General features: G+C 45.5%; 1 protein-coding gene across 1 annotated transcript in view; it reads left to right on the top strand.

The window, feature by feature from the left end:
• Positions 1 to 21,470, top strand: part of LOC149325880 (uncharacterized) — an 81,098-nt gene that overhangs the window by 7,729 nt on the left and 51,899 nt on the right. The window contains exons 2-3 of the mRNA XM_089562833.1: positions 7,412 to 7,479; positions 13,838 to 13,959. Coding sequence (XP_089418959.1) covers positions 7,412 to 7,479; positions 13,838 to 13,959 — 190 coding nt within the window. The remainder of the gene's footprint in view (positions 1 to 7,411; positions 7,480 to 13,837; positions 13,960 to 21,470) is intronic.

Raw genomic sequence — 21,470 nt, 5'->3', positions numbered from 1 at the left:
TTGTTGTCTTCTCCTTCCAGTGTGAATTGGACAGAGAGCTCTATGGAGTTCAGATGCGCAAGGAGCTTTTCTACCCTTGATATCTTTAGGATACAGAAGCAGTCGTGTATGTAGCGAAAGAAAATTTTGGTTTTTCTTGAAACGACCGCAGTGTTTTTCTTCAATAGCCTCCATTGTGAAGTTGGCAGCAGCCACACACATCGCGACACCCATGGCAGTGCCGCTGGTTTGTTTGTAGAATTCCCCTTTGTAGAAAAAAGGTGCTCTACTAAGGCAAAAGCTCGAAAAGCCGGCAGAACTAGCGTTAGCGCCGAGTTCAGTGTCCCCTCGAGGGCTTTATTTGCTACGGCGATGCCAAAGGGCTGAGAGCGAGACCAAAGAACGAGACCACGTCGAATTAAATATGCACTCGCCACTTCCATCTCTGGGTTGGAAAGACGTTCGACGAAGTCGATGGAGCTGCACATGTGCTTTGACGTGTTGCCTCTGAAGAGGGAGAGGACATCGACGTAGTAAGCTAAGAGGGCCCGAAGCGATGAAGTGGTGAACTCGTCGATGGGGCGCACCGCGGGTCACCCAGTTTGTGAAGTTTTGGGAGTCCGCAAAAGGCCGGTGCCAAGCCGTTCCAGGGGATGAGGCGTAAGCAGAGGCCTTTTGTTTCAATGTAGCTCTTGAAGATGGCTGCTAAAAACTTGCCAAGTTTAGTGTGAAGTTGAGTAGTAAGATCCTTTCTTAATTTTTCTAAGCTAGGCCGTGGAGAATTTTTGAACTTTTTGTTCGAAATCCTTCTGGTTATATTCTGCGCATTTCTCTATCACCTGATTGATAGCCTGAATATGGTCTATTGAATGAGTTAGACCGGCAGAGCAAAACGGTGGGGCTAAAAATTAACAAAGTTACGTTCAACTGCCAAGGAAAGGAAAAGCAGTTGGCAATTTCTTCCGAGGTGCTGCAAGCAGTAAGGGAATACGTCTACTTAGGGCACGTAGTGACCGCTGATTCGGATGATGAGAGGGAAATAACTAGAAGAACAAGAATGGGGTGGAACGCATATGGTAGGTTCTGTCTGATCATGAATTGCAGTTTACCAATATCCCTCGAGAGAGAAGTATACAATAGCTGTATCTTACCGGTATTCACCTATGGGGCAGAAACGTGGAGGCTAACAAAGAGGGTGCAGCTTAAGGACAACGCAGCGAGATATGGAAAGAAAAATGATAGGTGTAACGTTATGAGATCGGAAGCGGGCGAAGTGGGTGAGGGAACAAACGTGGGTTAATGACATCCTAGTCGAAATCAAGAGGAAGAAATGGGCTTGGTCAGGGCATGTAATGCGAAGGCAAGATAACTGCTGGTCCTTAAGGGTAACGGATTGGATTCCAAGAGAAGGCAAACGTAGCAGAGCGTGACAGAAAGCTAGGTGGGCGGATGATGTTAAGAAGTTTGCGGGGATACGGTGGCCGCAACAGGCGAAGGACAGCATTAATTTGAGAGACATGGGAGAGGCCTTTGCCCTGCAGTGGGCGTTGTCAGGCTGATGATGATGATGAATCTTTTTGGTCAGAGACCACTGTTGAACTTCGTTTCTCGGTCAGGAGAGGCGGTGTTTCAAAGAGCTGATGTTCCTCCTTGGGAAATGTTTGTCCTTGGAAAAGTAGAGGTAGCGCTCCTTCCACCTAAGGGTTCAGAAACTTATGTGCCCGTGCGCGTATCAGTCGTCCTTCGGCCTGGGAGACAATTTTCTTGCCATCCGGTGTGTGGCCTAGGCCCTTCAAGCGAAGGCTTTGAGGAAGCAGTTGGATATCTCGGCAAATGATGAAAAAATTCAAGTGAGCCTTGTACGTGGTCACATTGTGAGAGCAGGTGCCAAAGCTTTTAGCCAGATGCGCTGTCTGCTGGCCGAAGTCAAGGCATAACGATTTGAACGAGAACATTTTCGACGGAAGTGCGCCTGGTCTGAGTTTTGAAACAAATATTGAAACAGAAACCGTTATTTTAATGCTTAAGAAAAACTTGGCTGGGACATGGCGTCCACGAGTATTGTGTATAGAAAGTGCTAAAAGAAACAAATGTTGAAATGTTAAGAACGATCACTCGAGTAGCCCCTGCCCACACAATAACACAAGCCAGAACAGTACTAAACTTTCGTTTCAAATCAAACAGCTCGCCGAAAAATGTGATGACGCGGAGAACCGCCTTCGTAGGTCGAACCTTATCTTTTTTTGGAATTTCGGATGTAAAAGATGAAACGTGGGCATGTCGTGGGGAACGTGGGGAACAGCATGTCGTTTCCTTGTACAGCTAGAAACTGGGTGTGTCAATTGATCCTGCTGACATTGAGCGTGCGCACCGAATGGGACGTTATATGGAAGCAAATAATCGCCCCATTATTGTAAAATTTGCGCGTTTCAAAACCAAATCATTCATTCTTTCAGCTACATCTCTGCTTAAAAACTCGGAGTTTAATGTTCGCGAAGATTATTCAGCCCGTGTTAGGTTGACCCGGGAAAAACTTTTTGAGTATGCTCAGCAAACTAACGCTTCGTTCAAGATCCCCGTTTCAACGAGCTTGTTATTGGTAGCAAGCAATACGTGTACAGTGACACAACCGACTCTGTAACACAGCTGTCGTCGTCACAGCCATCATCACCACCTCCTTTCCGCCGTCTACGTGCCAGTCCTCATCAATCGTCATTAGCAAACAGAGATGCACGGGCTTCTAAGAAAATGACTCTATTATTGACAAATATCCGCAGTTACCTCCCAAAGAAAGAAGCAGTAGGATCCCTTCTTGAAGATAGCACTGCGGATTTTGCTATTTTTACCGAATCTTGGCTGACTTCAGATATCAAGGACACAGAGCTTCTTTCCGAAACGAAATCTTTTATTGCTTACAGGCGCGACAGAGCGGGAAGAAGGGGTGGTGGTGTCCTTGTTCTCACGAAATCTGAATTGCATACATCTCCCGTCCATGTTAGTTCCTCCCACGAGATACTTTACTTTAAACTATCCCTCCCTACGTGTACAAATATTATTGTTGCATGTTGTCGGGCTCCTAATTGCGACTCCTCCTTTCTTACCGACCTTCACTCCGTCCTACTTGATCTGCACTCCCGCTTTGTTCATGCCAACTTCCTACTTTGTGGAGACTAACTTTCCCGATATTGACTGGGAAACTTTGTCAGCACCCTCCGGTCCGTCGAACAATTTTATTGACTTAGTGCTCACGTTTAACTTTACCCAGACAGTTAAAGTGCCTACTCGTGGTGACAACATTCTCGATCTTGTTCTCGCTTCTAAACCTGAGTTAATTGAGTCATTAACAAGCATCACCGGTCAAAGCAATCACGAGGTGCTTGTATTCAATTTTTCCGCTCCCATCCACACCAAGCAACGTTCCTTAAAGTACATTCGCGACTACAGTAAATCAGATTTTCGCGCTATTAACTTCGAGTTAGAAAATTTTTCCACCTTTTCCACCAAACCGCACCCTCTAGGTCAGTAGAGCAAAACTGGTTGCTCTACAGGAATAAAATCTTATCTCTTGTCGAAACACATGACCCTCTTATCTGCATACGTGGTGATTATAACAAGCCCTGGTATAGCAACGCCTTACGACAGTTAGCAAACAGAAAGAAGCGCCTGTATCGTGCGGCCAAGCATACGAATTCAGTTGAAAAATGGGAAATATATAGCAGGTGCCTACATGAATACATTAGCTTACTACGGCGTCCTAAAAAGAAATTTTTTCACGAAGATCTTGGAAACATAATGCGCGTCAACCCGAAAAAATTCTGGACTCTGGTCACTCCTTGCAAAAACCGTACTCAAAACATTTCGTTGATTAACCAAGATGGCTTACATGTCCCTAAGAATGAGCGCGCAGTTGTCATGAATTCATATTTTTCCTCCGTATTCACGCACGAACCTGCTCTCCATATTTCCTCAATACGTGCCACTAGTTTTTCCCAAATGCCACCAGCTTTTATAACCCATCAGGGCATCACTAAACTCATCGACTACCTTAAAGTGTCAAGCGCCCCTGGGCCAGACAACAAAACTGCAAAAATATTAAAGGGAACTGTGAGCATTTCTAGCCGTATTTTGCAAATTATTTTTCAGCAGTCGGTTTCAAATGGTGAAATACGAAATGACTGGAAAACTAGTAAAGTAACTCCAGTATTTAAGGCAGGCAACCGATCCGACCCTTCTAATTACCGCTTAATTTCATTAACATCCATTCCATGCAAGCTACTGGAGCACATATTATATTCGCAGATCGCTTCACACCTAGGAAATAACGCTTTTTTTTATGAAAAACAGCACGGTTTTAGGTCAGGCCATTCTTGCGAGTCCCAGCTCTTCGAATTCACTACAGACCTTCACTTAAACTTAGATTCTTCTTTTCAAACCGACGTCATTTACCTGGATTTCTCCAAAGCCTTCGATCGTGTTCCACATTGGCGTTTAATGACAAAACTCTCCTGCCTCCACATCGACCCTTTAATCCTGTCACAGATCCACTGCTTTCTCCGCGACTGCTCACAATATACAGTAATAGGCAACCATAGATCGTCAAATACCACAGTCATCTCTGGTGTCCCTCAGGGATCGGTGCTAGGACCAATCCTTTTTCTCATATTTATAAATGATCTTCCCAATGCCGTATCATCTGGTATCCGTCTCTTCGCAGACGATTGTGTCCTTTACCGCCGCATATCTACTCCCGATCATCAGACTCTACTTCAACGCGACTTAAACCTCATAGAAACCTGGTGTACATCATGGCTCATGCAACTGAACATTTCCAAATGCAAGTTCATGCATGTATCGAGAAAGCGAAATAACCTCAGCTGTCAGTATTCATTAAGTTCCAGACCACTCTCCGAAACAGAATCATACAGGTATCTTCGAATCATCATAAACAACAAACAAACCTGGTCTGAGCACTTGAAAAAATTTGTACAGAAGCTTCCAAAATGCTTGGGTTTATCAGACGATCCCTTGCTTTTTCACCCCATTCTGTCCGACAACTCGCCTACGTAACATTCATCCGTTCCAAACACGAATATGCCTCGGCGATCTGGAATCCCCATCAAAAATATCTAATCGATCAGCTTGAAGCCATCCAAAATCGCGCGGCCCGTTTTATCACATCGCAGTACGGCAGACAACACAGTGTAACTCTTATCAAGGCATCCCTTGATCTGCAACCTCTGGCACTGCGGCGTAAAATTTCACAGCTCTGTTTGTTTCACAAATTGTACTACACCTTCCCACAGCTAAGAAACTCTGTATTGCACCCGCCCCTTCGCACCTCCCGACGACTTTTTAACTCTAAGTCTGCAGCGCATACACGGCTCCACAAACTCATTTAATAAACCTTTTTTACCTAGCTCCATTACACTGTGGAATGACTTACCCGATTTCATAGTTATTGAAAAAGAACCCAATAAATTCCGGCAGTTATTAGCACCACATTTCAAGGGCTGAGTTATTTTGTCTTGTTTTTGAGTGTGTGCATTTGTGTTTTTTTTCTGATCTCTCTTCAAGTTGTTCTTGAGCTGATGTGTCTTTCTCATGTTAATATTTTGATAATGTTGATAATGTTAATGCTGACCATGAACCCTGTACTTTGTATTTGTTGTTGACTTTACTGACCACTGATTATGAAACGACCGGTGTCTCCTCCGCCACCACAGAAACGCAGAAATCATTTCATCCATAGCGTGCCATCGTGGTCCGGCCGCAGAAGACGACAGCCGCAGCACGCCTTGCCAAGCACGCGCAGACTCGATTTCGTGGATGCTTAACTGCATGCCGGCGGACCGCTGTCCCGTTCCCGCCTGGCTGAGAGCGTCCAGCCAAATATATTTGTGGAGACCCGACAACGACTTTTGTCTGCGATTCGTCTTGAAGCTCTCCAAGATTCAAAAGGAGAAATACAAGGCAACCTGGCCGCCTGATGATGTTTCCAACTTTGTCACAAACCTATCAACGAGATAACTCTCTGCATACGAAACTTCTTCCTTGGAGAAATGCCAATCTCCCCGTTAATTACAAGGCATCCGCCGTCACCTATTTCTTGATAGGAGAAATGTCCATCATCTCCACCGAAGCATACAAGAAAGAAGAAGAAGATATCGTCAACACACGTGGTTTTAGTCAACGCGTTTCCCGCCGTCAGGCTCGAACGCAAGGAAGGCCAGCCATCACAGAAGCAACGAAACGCGTTCTCATTCTACTTCGTTACATGAGGTCCGCAACCGAGGCCTTGGCACGCAATCTGCGAAAACATGACATCTGCTTGTCTTACAAACCTACTTTAACGATCAGCCGCTTTCTACCGCAGCCAAAAGATTGCGTCCCGAGAAAGCAACAACGACGTATCATTACGAAATTCCGTACTCGAAGTGCCCGGCCTCACACATCTGCGGTACAAAGGGCTTAAGAGAATCGTGCAACACAAGAATGGCATGCGATCAATGAATTTGAAGGCAACGCCCTCGCCGAGCACTGCGAGCGCGCAGAACGCAGAATCGCCTTCGAAGAGATAAGCGTGTTATAATGCGTGCCACTGAGAAGCAGAGCAAAGGATTATCGTCAAAGGGCGTGTCAAGACTTGAATGAAAATAATTCAGCGCTTTGGCGGCAGTCCAGAACGCCTTGAATGCATGTGACGGGCATCCGATATGCCAAGAAGAAGACAAATATTCCTGTCCAAACATTGCTAGAGGACCGAGGCTCTGTCTCTATCCACCTTCATTTTGTTCTCTGTTAATGTGCTAAGTTAACTGAGCATCACTGCATACAAACACAACACGGGGCTCAAATGTAACAATCAAGGAATTTTAATACTTTCGCACTTCGTGAAGATCTGAAGCCTCGAGTTCAGGATGAGCATACATTGCAGTCACATGGATGCGGTCCGACGGACATTAGGGCATAATTGATCCCTTAACTGAGATTCACTCTTCGTTTCAGTCGGCTCCGTATACATTGCGACAGAAACGTATACATTCATGGTTTCCTTCCATTATCAGGGATTATACTAGCTCTGCGTCTAGGGCTCGCGTTTATATGCAAGTTCGCAGACATTTGCACTCAGTGAATGTCAGTGCATCTGTTATTCAGACTACTTGATAATACTGCTTCTTGTGTCATCCAGAGCTGATTGAGGGAATCAAATTAGTTTATATAAGACAATGATGTCTGCGCTATATAGAATTTAACGTGAGGTACTAAAAGGACTCATTATGACATGATATCTGAGGCATTTCAGCGATTTTCCTTTCATATCATTGTTAACTCCTACACCATGCCTTTGTCTAGATTCCATCGGAAGCGATTTGGGCGCACGAGTCGTAATGTTATGGCTCTAAATACATTTTAACATGCTTCTCTCTTTCAGGTTTATATATGCAGCCTTCATCGGTTGGAAAGTCCACTACGCAATAGCTTCGCTTCTCGCAGAGATCGGTGAGTAATGAAAAAGGGCTGAAAACTAGAGTGACAAAAACAAAGCCTAGAATCGAAAACGAAACTTTCTGATTTTCTGAGTTCTGAGTAAAATGCTTGCTTTCCCTTGCCCGCCAGTACGTCAGCGTATTTGAAATAAACCGCCTCGTACGCGTTCTTGCCGCGAATTAGTACCAGTATCCGAATAATGACGATAGTCCAGGACTACCGCTGTATTATTGAGGATTGCTGGAAACTATCCGACAGTCGTGGTAGAGTATCAGTGCCTTAAGAATAATTAACAAGGGATACTCCAGCGCATCATGTTATGTTGTTCTAAAGGAAAAAGAGGGTATTTTGTATTCACCTGGTGTAGCTCCACTTCTGTATCGCGTTGTTAATGTTTGCCATAAGTTCTAACTGGTCTGGCTGGGTGGCACGCGCACTGCACCCATCGAGGTTGTTAACTACGTAAATTTCGACCGTACATTGCTTCCAGCCAGTTGACCACGATGATGCGCTGATAGAACTCGAAAAAGAGCGAAGTTTAGGAACGCGAAGAACTCTGATTGTGCGTAGAATGCGTGCTATGTTTAAATATCACCGCCTAGAAGTCTGTCCTTCATCAGAAAAGCTTGGAGAAAAACACATGACACATTCCTTTTTTTTCTTTCAAAATGAACCAACACCCCCAAACAAGAGTTTTACTTCACTTTGATATACTTAACAATATAAATTGCTGTCAGGCTGCTTTGCACTTGTGTACGTTTTCTTCCAGACACAGTGTTATTCCATGAATGGTTTGGTTTTGTTTGGTCGGCGGGGGTATTGTTTGGTATGCTTTTCAAAGCTGCTCAGGTTATGAGGGCGCCGCAGTCAAGGGGTCCAGAAATTTCGAGCACCTGGGATTAATTTCGTGATGAAGGGTGCAGATATCCAAGGTGCAGAAGTGTATCCCCTCGATCTTCTTTTTGTCGGGGCGAAACTCCTACCACAAACCCCAACCCCCTTTAGCAATAATATCAGTAAGGGCTCTGTTTATATCCAGCTGAATACGTAAAAATATTCATAAATATAACTCAATGGGCTATTACCAATGCTCAACGCGAGAGATTGCGAGAGAGAGCTACTGAGGCATTTACAGTTCGTAAAATATAGAAGTAAAGAATCTGAGGGCTACATGCATGAGCGTACGTATACACTTATAGAGCTTTCTATTTCTCAGGCAAAGTTTTTCTTCAAGTAGCCCTTCTCTCAGAATCCTTGCCATTTATGAAGGAAGCCTTGTGATCGATTAAGTGGCAGATGTGTTCGAGATGTTGGACCAGTTTCTTATTCAGAAAGAGGAAGTGTATGCATTTGTTTCGCAAGTTCGTCCTAGCAGTGACAGGAATTACGAGGAAGGGAAACTACGCTGTCAAAAGCGACGCCTCTGAATTCGCACTACTGAGCGTGGTGCTTTGCCATGGTGTGCTCCGGTGGCATTATGACAGACGTCGTTACGGCCCTCCTCTTTCTTCGGTAAGCACCAAAAGGGTGATTACCGCGGGTACTAGCCTCCAGTTAAGTATACCACTATTACTAGCGACACTACAGCAAAACAACGCTAACCTTCAAGCCGGAGGACAGGCGTTTAACAGCTATGGTTGTTAAAGATGTTGCACAGGCTATTTCACTGTAGCACATGAACACTTTAGCAAAAAACTGTCCCCGTGGAGGCAACTTCACATGCCGTTCGACTATGCAAGCACGTTGTTATTCCATTAACACACGTTTAACACTTGGAGGTGATTCCGTTGGTGGTCCGGACATTGCCAAGGAGAGAGCTAGTCCGGATGATTCTTTATTCTCGGCATCAGTTGCGTTCATCTAGCGATGATGCACGGTTTGATCGGGAAGCCTCGCGGCATCGCGTTTCGTCTCACATACGCCTGGATGTCTCCGTTGCCGACGTTTCTCAATATGGGGAGCACACCGAATCTCGTTTGCTCACTGCGGCTGATCCGACGAACCTGCGTCCGCCATTGCGAAGGAGCTTCACACCATGCATGACCTCCGCTCTGAGCCGCAAAGAATTCGAAGTGGTCACGGGCTCCAGATGTGCGCGTGGTATATTCAAGTGATCATGCAGCAGCGCCATCGCCAACACAAAAGCTCAACCGGACAATGAACCATTACCAGCATAGGCCCGCGATGCCAACGGACTGAGCCGTACCGGAGAGTAAATGGCTACGTGCACGCGAGTACCTTTCATGGTTTTGAGGCTGCCGCATGGGGATGGATCCCTAAAGGCCATTGCGGTTGGCCTCCTTGTAACTGCTTTTCGCTGTAATAAACGCTTAGCTGATGCGACACCCGCTTAAAGAGCAGCGCGTAATCTTTTGCAGACAGCCTCAAAATATCTTACAGCAACCCAGTTACAGGGGTTCTATGCTCGGTAGTAATGTCCCCCCTTACGTGGATAAGCTAATACAATTCCGTCGGCGCCTGAAAGGCATTTGCTGTTTCCGCGTCTCTCATGCAAGGACCTGAGTCAGTCGATCAGCTTTTCTTTGTTAAAATGATATAGAGGGTGATAAAGAATGGCCGAGAAAATATTCACTCTGTACCCTCGTCTACGGCAGCTGCAAGCACGAAATGCGTTCCAAGATAACCATAGCCTATTGTGGACGGCTGCATATATGGCGGCTGCGGTACTCGTAAATTAGCAGCGTCTCTTGGCTGCTGGACGTAGCACCACTGTCACCGGCCGCTGTTCTTCATGTTGGGATGCGCAATTGGTTTCCATGTCGTCATTCTTGGTTTTTGAGAAGCCAGTGCCATCAGGCACTTCTCCATTACGTGCTGGGCGCATCGTTCACCTTCGCTCGCTGATCTTACTACTCTGCACTCCGTAACGCTTGCTAACTCTCAGCCCGCAGCGGCGCCTTCGGCCGCATTGGCCTCCTCCACTGTCTGTGTTCACTCAATCGGCTGCTTAGCATATTATGTCTAGAACACTACGACCACTGAGCGTTTAAGAACGCACAACGAGCGGGTTAAAGAGGGCGAAAATGATAATTTGGACAGTATCAACTGCTGTGTGACAATTACAAGACGTAATTCGAGACCTTCAGACGGTGCCAGCACTGGTCTGAATCATCAAAGAAGGAAAGCTGCTCTATTTGTACCGGAGATGGCTCGGATTCCGCTGGGAGCGCACGACTGGGAATGCTTTTTCCCGATTTCTTCCATCCATACGTTAGGTTTAGTATTTATTGTTATTTGCTTTGTTTTATTTTCAGGTCATGTTACAGATCCAAGCAGAATATAGATGTAGATAGTACAGATCAATGCAACAAGTTATAAGAACAAAAAAACAAAACAAAATAAAGCATGCAGAATAACTATGCGCTGAAAATCATTGTTTCGGTGAATTCCACTCGCTTATGGTACGCGGGAAAAAAGGAACATTTAAATGTGTCAGTTCTAGCAAAGTACGGGGTAAGTGAACCGGGATGCTAGTGACGTGTGCTGAGTCTCGCTAAAATTGATAAATTTGTGTTAGGGCAAATTTCTTATTACTGAGGAAGGAAATTCACGTCGAAAATGTTTTCTCCTTGCCTCAAGAGATTGGATATAATTAGATTTCATTAGCACAGACGAAAAATCAAACTGTGAAAATTTGGAATAAATAAATCTTACTGCTTTTGTTTGGATTCTTGCAAGTTTCTTCATATGGTTTTAGTATAAGGATCCCACACTATCCATGCATATTCGAGCTTAAGAATGATTAGTGAGTTATACGCGACTAGTTTAACATGCGCGGGGGCTTTGGAAAGTTTAGTTCGTAAAAAATATGGTTTACCAAAGGCGCACGAGCAGGTATATTTCACATGTTAATTCCGGGACAGAGTGTTAGTTAATGTTACCCCTAGGTATTTAAAACTGGAGACTTCATGTACTGGTGGTTGTCCAAGGTGATACCTGTGATCAAAAATATCTTTTGGCCTTTAGTTTGTTCTGAAGTTTTTTATTCATTTATTTATAATTATTGCGGTCCTATAAGGCCATTACAGATGGGTATACTAACAAAAAGTGACAAAAACAGTGGCAAAAAAGAGAAAAAGAAAGAAATCCAGCAGGCAAGGCGTCAGCAACAAAAGAAATTCTACAGCACAGTACAATATGGTTAAAGCGTCATAATGGAATATGTTTCAGCAACTGAGCAAACCAATTCAAATCAGCAAATAGATTAGCACACTGAACAGCACCAGCTATTGAACTATTGCAGCTGCGGCTCAAAACGTGATGATGAATTCAGTGTTACAGCGTGATCAGCAATGATTACACATTTTTTACTGTTATAGGAAAATAGGAAAATTTGTAGCAAGTAGTTCTTGTTGACAAATATTTTACTAAAAGAGAATGTCGCATGCGTGTCGCATAGCAACTACAATAACAAATTATTTGGAAGGTGTCGATATTTTAATTCTCATAGATCACCTGTAAACTGAATTTCAAGCCACAAACACGATTCCTATCAGTGACAGAGGGTAAGCCACTTTTTTAAGGTGCACAAGCTCGGCAGAAACAAAGGAAAGTCCACATACTCTACAAAATATCCGTTACGTTCGTACCCTGTAAGCTGAGAGATGAATGGAAGACTAGCTGGAAAAGTGCCGTAAATAATGAGTTACACTCGGTAATACCTACCGTTGGAGAATAGAAGACATGCGCACTGAGAAAGTTTCACAGAAGTAATATGCCGTGTTCTTATTGGACACATATACTTAACGCATAATTTCCTACTGACAAAAGAAGCCAGACCTCTATGTCAGAAATGAGGAGGTGACATGAAGGTGAACAAGATTTTGCTCTCATGCACAGAACTGGAACTGCGAAAGAAAAAATATTTCGCTACACTCTACAATGAAGAAATTGCTTTCAATCCCATCTTGCTTTTAGGCAACAATTCAATTGTTGAAATTTCGTCTGTTTTTAGATTTTTAAACGAAGGAAGGATCCTAAATCAGTTATAATATATTAAAACTCTTCATTTCTTGCTCACTAAACAACTCAGTAAACCTTGTGTCTGGCGCATGAAGGCCTTAGTTGCCTATGTATCCTTAAACTCATCTCAACCTTTTCTGAGAAGGTATCTAATAAAGGTGTGGCCATGGGGACGACATATAAACATCACTGCATTCGGCATCACATTCGGCGCGGTTTCGGAACGAAGTTCCCCTTGTCTGCCAAACATACGCGTTAAAAGGATGTGATGTTTTAAAAGCTGCTTCTCCAGAGTTTGACGAAGCTGCGGCCGCTCTTCTAGCGAGGTTACGGTATGCATTACTCGCATAGTATGAACTGAAAGCAACGCGCAATGATACCCGATCAGAGAAGTAACGGTGACGAGAGTTGTAAAACGATATAACGCACCTAAGTAGTTATCGCAAGTTTGAATGCACAGAGTTCAAAGAAATTAAAAGTTGTGTTCGTAATGCTACAAGATTGTGAAACACAAAAATCAGGTAACACAACTGTCGAGCGTACGCGCTAATTGGAATTCAAAAACTGCCCAAGGAAAAGCACTGTCATCTTGCAAAAGATATCTATAATTTACTTTGTAAGGTGTATTCAATGTTACAAAAAATTAAAGCACGCTCCGGCTGCAACAGAATGTACTGATACACGACCAGGGACAAAAAGGGCTTCCCCGAGTTCACAGACGGGGGTTTTGACGCAGCAGTAACTTTTTCTGCCCTTGTCTTGAGCGTCCTAATGCCCATGCACCGTCCACCAGGGCTCACCATTCATGCGCGTGCAGTACATACGACAGGGAAGCAGTATCGAGGCGACAACGGTGAACCGCGCGCACTCCCCTGCAGTACGGCCGCAAGGCAAACGAGGCAAAGTGGAAGCGCGCTCCTTCGTACTTACCGTCAGCCGCGAAACAGCTGAATGGCGCACTTGAAGTTCTTAAATCGTGTGACGGGCCCAGAAGAGAGTGCGGGTGAACTTTTATCGTCACCAGATGCACCTTTGCAACAAGCGCCCGACGGAAATAGCAGCGCCGCGATGCTGCCCGACACCCGCTCCTTGCGCTGGAGGCGTGGGCCATGCATATGTGACCGCAACTGTACATTTGTTTTATCGGTCAAATTCGCGATTTCAGCTCTATTTCTCCAAACTGTCAGCGTCTGCATAAATGAGACCTAATTAATATTACTTTTCCCCATAGAAACCTTAAGATTAAGCATTATTCAGATGTAGTTTCTGATAAATATCATCAAAACATGTGCAGCTGAGCGAACAATTTCTTTTGCCTTGCTACAGTTTGCGATTGCATAACAGCGGAATTTCATCGAATCTCCTGCTCTCGCGCTCGCTTTTTCAGCGCGGTCCGAACACTCAACCAGGGGTAACGGCTCCAGCGAGCTCAGCACCTCATACGAGCAATACCATGCCTGCGTGGTGCGTCAGTACGGCTCCAAGTTGGATAAGGTGCTCTCTATCCCGGTGAGTACTAGGGGGAGAACGGGGGGGGGGCTAGTTTCTTGTGATAAGCGTTGAAGCATGTTCACTGCAAAAATAGCAAATTGTTTCTGTAAAGTCCGGGAAACAATGCTATAAAACGGGACAAACTCAGGCGACGTCAGACAACTGCGACTTAGCACAGTAGTCTGTCAGCTCCTGCGTCCCGCTTCACATACGTATTCTCCCCCTCTTAAACTGAAGGTAAACCATCCAGCACGTGCTTTAGCTCTTCTTGAGTAGAAAAGTATCGCATACATGTAAAGCTCACTACGATCACCTTCACAACACATTCGGTAAAAACAAGAAAAGCAGAAAAACTCAGGACCCGACGCAGGAGCGTCACTTGGTTCTCGATTGTCAGTAGATGGTATGCGGCTTGTCTCGCCTGTCCTTAGCCTGAGTGAAAGGGTCTCCTGCGAGCCCCGCACTCAGCGATCCTAGTGCCACTCTGCCAGTTACCCTGCAACAAAATTTGCTTTCCGCCAGTAAAATGATGAATCAAGTCACATATAAGGGTCCTCATGTGGATAAGATAAAATTTATAAGGTAAAGAGGGATGCCGGTAAATTCGGCGTTCTGGACATTTTTTCTGCACCTTGCAAGTTGCCGCGTTTGTGTAACTTAGCGAGAAAAGATAGCAAAAGAAGGCTGTGTGTGGCATTAACCACAGGAATAAGTTCGCACATCGTACATGCAATGTAATTTATCAGATTCCCCTGAGTTGTAGTGGGGTGTACATCGGGTAAACTGGCCGCTGCATCAACATTAAATCATTAGAGCACGACAATTCCTTAGCTGCATTAAGGGGGCAGCATCTGCCTAAGCATTGTAACACTTGCAAGCATGATGACAAAGATTGTAAACCGCTTTTCGACAGGACTAAGGTTATCGGACACTCGATGGATAAGAAAGAACGGGAAATCATCGAAGCCTTGGAAATTGCGAGATTAGGGCCTGGCAAATGTGTTAGCGATGCTTCAGTAGGCCTGTACCACAAGGAGTTGGAGTTTCTTGATTTCACGAGATGAGTGCGACTTTTGTTTTTGTGGTTGGTGCGCTTGCGCTTTGCTGTTGAAGGAAAGAGTAGTTGGTGGAATAAATAAGTTGTTAGTTCTGCGTTTGTGCCATGTGGTTCTCTTTCTCTTGTCCCGTCCTTTTTGCGCAGTTATTCTTTGTTCTGATAATGTCGTACCAACTAGCACCTCACCGCACTCTTCTATATAAAACGGTCGTCTGGCTTTGTGCACTCTGATGAGCACTTCGTTCACCTTCCACAGAATTTGCAGTGCAACGCTTTGCTCTGGAAGGCTTTGCGTTGCTCTAGGTGTCAAAGTGAAGTTTCCGCACATGGGTTCGACACTTGATAAAGGTGATTTTTTTTTTTATTGCGCAAGGCATCCGATGCCAAAGAGCGCCTTGGCACAAGGTGTTTTCGTCTTCTTAAGGTGGGGGCAACGGCCCATTTTCCAAGCAATTCACCATAAAGAAGCCAGACACCACAAAAGGGGAAGGCTGGTACCCTTTGTATCATCGGTGGGTAGCTGGAGGCATTGGGGATCGAACCCCGCACCTCCTGCATTTGAGGCGGATGGTCAAACCACCACTGCGGTATGGGTTCGATAGTTCATCCTCGCAGTTTGAGAAAGGGAATCTGAACATATATACTGTGTCACGCGCTATACTGGGTGCTCTACTCCGGCCGCTTCTGGATTGCCAAAAAATAGTAATTAAGTCATGTGGCAGCCGGAAGGATAAAAATAAAACATATTAGCGAAAATAAGATACTTGGCCAGGAGCGGACACTGGCATTGTCGGAAGGTTACACCGTCATTTGGTAGCAGCTTTGCGCCGATTATATTACCGGTCTTGCCAATCTTCTTTGATGCACTAAACTGACATAGCTAGGCAAACACCTCAGCAGGTCTCACGAGGAAGGCATGCATTGCAGCTATAGGCAGATTGGCTCCGTTGCACCTGCTCATTTAATCGAGCCGCTCTCTAATTTCGCCTCCTGCATTTTCCACTTCACGGATTCGGGACAGCTATACGATGTGCATGTAGAAATTTTCGAACGGCTCCGCAGTCAGGGTGCGAATCGATCACTGCGTGGAGCCAAGTGCAGATTGAATAGAGAGACTCGGAAAAATTTGAAGATCTCCTTTGTACGAAAAGTTTATGCTCTGAAACCTTGATGGAACGAAACAGTTTATAACGTAATAATGAATATAGCATGAGTGGCAGCTCTTGGATACTACAATAGACAATTGCAAAATTCACGTCTTGTTACGAAGGAAAGTTTTCCGATCGCGGGATAAACGAATGCAGATATCACATTACTAGCCGTTTCGATTTGAGCTTGTAAATTTTTTATGAGGCACAAGAGTTCCGTGGGCATTCAATTCAGAGAATAAAATTACCGCGAGTAACCGGCTCTCTCAAGCACTGTTCAAAGCCAGCGCAAATCTTTTCCCGCCTCAAGCGAGCCTTGCGTGCAGCGCATCTCTGGACGATTTTTCGGCGTCGGCGCGTGAAAATGCGGACGTCTCCGCCGAAACTCCAGCTCGCGGCGCTGTCACACAGTGCAGCGCACTAATCCGTGGCGCCTTGACACAGTTGCCAAGGGAATTCACCCGTTCGCGAAACTCTTCGCAGCGCGTTCCTCCTCGCTACGAGGGTGCTGTGCTTTTCAGGTGCAGTTCACGTGGCATGCTTTGGCCTTTTGGAAGTATGTTTAGTGTAGCGGACAGTAGCGATGCTCTGGCAGCTTCAAAAGGTCGAAATTAGCGACAATGGTGCAAAACTCAAGCCTGATTAAATTTCCGTTGGCCAGTGATCGACAGAACGTTGTCACGTTCAAAGCGATTGCACTGAGGAACAAGCGTCCTGTGCCGAAGGGCTTAGACGTATCTTCGGGCACTCTGTCTGCATCTTCGGCAACTAAAAGCGATCACTCGTGCCTTCGACCACTATGTGAAAGGAACAAAAAAAATTGCTGCCGTTTAGCTCTGGTTAGACCTGGATGATTGCGAAAACAACATCTGCGTGTAACCATATATTGCTGCGTGAGCTACATTGCCAACAGTCTCGCCGTTTCACGTGCCGTTGCACGACCATACTGTGCATGCGCGCGAAACAAGTGACGTCCCTACGCACAGCTGGCGTGCTGGCGGCCCCGGCACGTTAGTTGTACGCCGCTACTGCGCATAGGAGAGGAGAGAGAGAGGCGATGGAGAGCGCGCGGCAGCGGCGGCGGCCCCGGCACGCTAGCTGTGTGCCACTACTGCGCATGCGCAACTGGCGAGAGCGGCGGCGGCACCGCTGAGACACCCACGCAGCGACATCGGCGGCGCGCCAGCTGTGCGCCGTGTGACTTCACTGCTCCTCACGCATGCGCAGTATGGCCTTGCCTCGTCTCCGTGAAATGGCTTGGCGACTACCGTAGTGTTGCTTTCGTAACAAAAGGCAAGATTATTTGCCCTCTAAGCACAGGGCAAATAATCAATTGATCAAAACCTTCTTCGGTAGCCTTCGGTCTGGCCTAGTCATTGTCCACAAGACACAAATGTCATGCGGCGAAGTGCTACGGCCAGCATGCTCATGGGTCACGCGGGGAAGCATACCAACCGGACGCACCTAACGAAACTGCCACCGCACGCCATTCTTCACAGCAGCCCCTATCGGCTTAGCGAGAGCGAACGGGATAAATTTTGTGGAGTGGTCTCACCCTGTCCTCTACAACAGTATTCCCCATAACTATTTTCAAAGTGTCGCGGGAAAAGAAAACGTGTGCATGTTCGCCGGGAAAAGAAGAAAAAGTAGCCGTATCAAAAGACACGCTCCATCACAGCAGCGACCGAGAAAGGATCACTTCAGACGACTAGTCATAGAAAACTTAGACGCTAGGAGTATCGTAAGAAAATTAGTAGAGCTGGAGACATTTCTGCTTGAATACCGTCCAGATGTTGAAACCATCACTGAAACGTGGCTGTCCTCGCATATATCTGATTGATAATATCTTTCCACCGGGCTGTCTTTTTTTGTGTAAAGATAGGCACTTTCGTGGCGGTGGAGTAATGATTTTGATTAGGGAGGACATATACACTACACCCTTACCGGACGTCGATGGCGCAGAGGCACTTTGGCGTAATATCGTTGTAAATGAAGCTCCGATTTATATTCGCACAATGTATCGTCCACCAAATAGAAGTGCAGATACCATACAGTCTTCATCAGAGTGCATGCAGTGTCACCTTAATGACTCTATAAGAATTATTCTTGCAGGGGATTTTAATCTCCCAGGCATACCGTGGGAAACTCTGGATAGAGGATCCATTGACCCAACCAGTGCCGACGCGCTTCTTGACGTCGCATTTGCTTTCGGTCTCAAAGAAATTGTGCAGGAGCCTACCCGTGTCTCAGGCACAACCAACAATGTTATTGATTTAACTTCTATAAACAACTGTTTCACTGAAGGTGCCTCTTTATATGAAATACTTTATGGCATATCTGACCACAGGGCAACATTTCTTCGCTGTCCTTAATTGCCCCAGCACGAGCGAAAAAAATAACACAATATATGGCTTGAAAAATGCTGATTATGTTGGCGTTCTTGATGTCTTCAATCACGTTTATTCAAATTTTGCTACAATGTACGCCGATCCGTTTTTATCATGTGATGACCTATGGTTGACGTTTAAGCATAAAGTGGAACACTGCATCTGGCTTTATGTCCCCACACGAGTGAAAACTGTAAACAAGCTCATCCTTGGATAACTCGGGATCATACATACATATGAAGCCCAAGCTGTCACGACTGACGAAACTTAAACAAGAGAAATCATCGACAACACACACTGAACTCATTCGAAAACTCTCAAATGATCTAAAGCAAGCAATTAGGACTTCAAAACACAAATGTGCAAATGTTACCCTCACCAACTTTATCAAAACCACTCCCCCAAAATTTTGCACATATCTGAAGTCTATAAGACACAACCAAAGCCATGTACCTCCGCATGAGGCTTTAAAGATTGATAATGACTACAATCAGTGTTTTCAATCGGTTTTCATGCTTGACGACAATTCTGTGCCTCACCTAGATTCCAAATAGGTGACTGTAGCCTAGACGTGCCAGAACTAACAATATATCAATAAGGATTTTTTGCTCTTTTACTTAACCTTGACGAGAAGAAATGTAGTGGCCCAGGTAATATTCTCAAAAGATTCCTCAAGAGATACGCAGAGTGGGTATTTTCGGCCGCCGCGATGGCTCAGTGGTTATGGTGCTCGGCTGCTGACCCGAGAGACGCGGGTTCGATCCACGCCGCGGCAGTTGAATTTCTTTGGAGGAGAAATTCTAGAGGTTCGTGTACTGTGCGATGTCAGTGCACGTTAAAGAACCCCAGGTGGTCGAAATTTCCGGAGCCCTCCACTACGGCTTCTCTCATAGCCTTAGTCGCTTTGGGACGTTAAACCCCATAAACCAACCAACCATCAAAATATTTGTTCCGTGCTTATAGGAAGTCCCTAGAAGATACAGAAGTGTCGAAAGACTAGAAAATCGCTATGTTTGCTCTTGTTAATAAATCTGACCGCTACAAATGTATCTAACTATCGCCTTGTTTCACTCACGTGTGTGGCATACAAGATATTTGAACACATCATTCTTAAGCACATAATAACATTAATTGAAGAAAATAATCTACTGAGTTCTAATCAACGTGGCTTTGGGTGCCTCTGCAACACAACTGCTGGGAATGATCCACGATCTCGCATCCGCACTGTACAACCGCAGCCAGGTTGATGTCTTATTTCTTGATTTTTCAAAAGCGTTCGATCGTTCATCACGCCGAAAATTGATGTTTAAACATCAACAATTCCTTGGCTGTAATAAATTACAAACTGTCTAAAAAATCATCTTTCAGACCGCTACCAGTATGTGCAATATGATGGCCACGCATCGCACCAAGTCAAAGTAATGTCGGGCGTACCTCAAGGCACGTTATTAGCACCCATATTATTTCTACTTTACATCAACAATCTACATTCGCTCTTAACGAAACAGTCCGAATGTTCAGAGACGATTGCATATCTATAAAGAAATTAAGTCGCCCGACGATCAAGTGGCATTAAAGAATGCAGTGGGTCGAATAGCAAAATGGTGTCGAGAGTGGCAGATCACCCTGAATCTCGAGAAATCAGTGTGCATGACTTTATCAAGAGAACCCGCTCCTTTTTTTTGTACGAAGTCAAAAATAAACCTGTACAATCAGTCCAAAAATACAAATACCTCGACGTTTGTTGTCATCTCCTCTCACCTGAAATGGGATAAACATGTAGCTTATATATCCTCAAAAGCACTTTGTGCACTAATCTCTCTTAAGCGATCAATACCTTCTCCCTTTCCCGACACCAAGCTACTTCATACCATTCTCTCGTCCTTCCTTTGCTCGAGTACAACATCCAGTTTGGGTTTCTGCACACAGGTTTCTGCACACAAATAAGTTAGCATTCAGCGGGAAGCAGTAAGGTTTATTTTTAAAAAATAATGTAAGCACGATATGCGACCTTCGTCTTCATCTGTACATATCCATCATCATCGCTCATCTTCTTCTTCGACGGGTTGGTCGCCATATTTGCGGGTGCCATTAAAGGTCGCTCCATCCTGCGCTCTGCCTCCCGTCTCACAAGTGGTGGAGGTGCTCTCGATCCCTGCGTCCTCTCCGCCGCCAGACTGCAGCTACGTTCCGGTCGCCACCTGCTCGTACCGTCCGCACCGATGGATACCGTCAGCGACAACACCACTCGTACTCCCGATGGGCCCCCCGTTCTTCTTCCTCTCGATTCGAACCGTCTGGAGCCAGCAATGATGACCCAACCCGGTCCTTCCCAATCTTCTGTACACCCCACTTGGACCATCACCACACTCCAGCGCGAGCCTCCTATTTTTGCTGGTCTTCGTGGGGACGATGTCGAGGACTGGCTCGACCAATATAACCAGGTCAGTGCCTATAATCGTTGGGACTCAGCGATGAAACTTGTAAACGTGTCGTTCTACCTCACTGCCGTGGCCAACACTTGGTTCGTCAACCACAAAGATGCTATCCCGGACTGGGCTCACTTCTCGGCACAGATACGACAAATTTTTGGCACATCTGGTGCAAGCCCTGCTGTCTAAAAAAAAAGCTAGATACGCGCGTTCAGCTACCCGGTGAGTCCTACACATCCTACATTGAAGACGTGCTTGCCCTGTGTCGACCTGTCAACAGCGCTATGTCAGAGTACGATCGGGTACGTCATCTTCTGAAAGGGCTTGGGTCATTTGCTTTCAATACGCTTGCTGCTCAGAATCCAACGACAGTCCAAGACATCCGAACAACTTGCCATCGTCTTGACGACCTTCAGTCCCTTCGCTTAAAAGACACCTGGGACACCCCAATTTCACTCGACGTGGACTTACGCTCCCTCATTCGCTCCATTATCCGGGAGGAACT

Source organism: Amblyomma mixtum, chromosome 10 (genome assembly GCF_055824585.1).
Source record: "Amblyomma mixtum isolate Tamu chromosome 10, ASM5582458v1, whole genome shotgun sequence".
Taxonomy (NCBI): Eukaryota; Metazoa; Arthropoda; class Arachnida; order Ixodida; family Ixodidae; genus Amblyomma; species Amblyomma mixtum.
The sequence above is the reverse complement of the archived record's forward strand: the minus strand, read 5'-3'. Positions and strand labels throughout refer to the sequence as shown.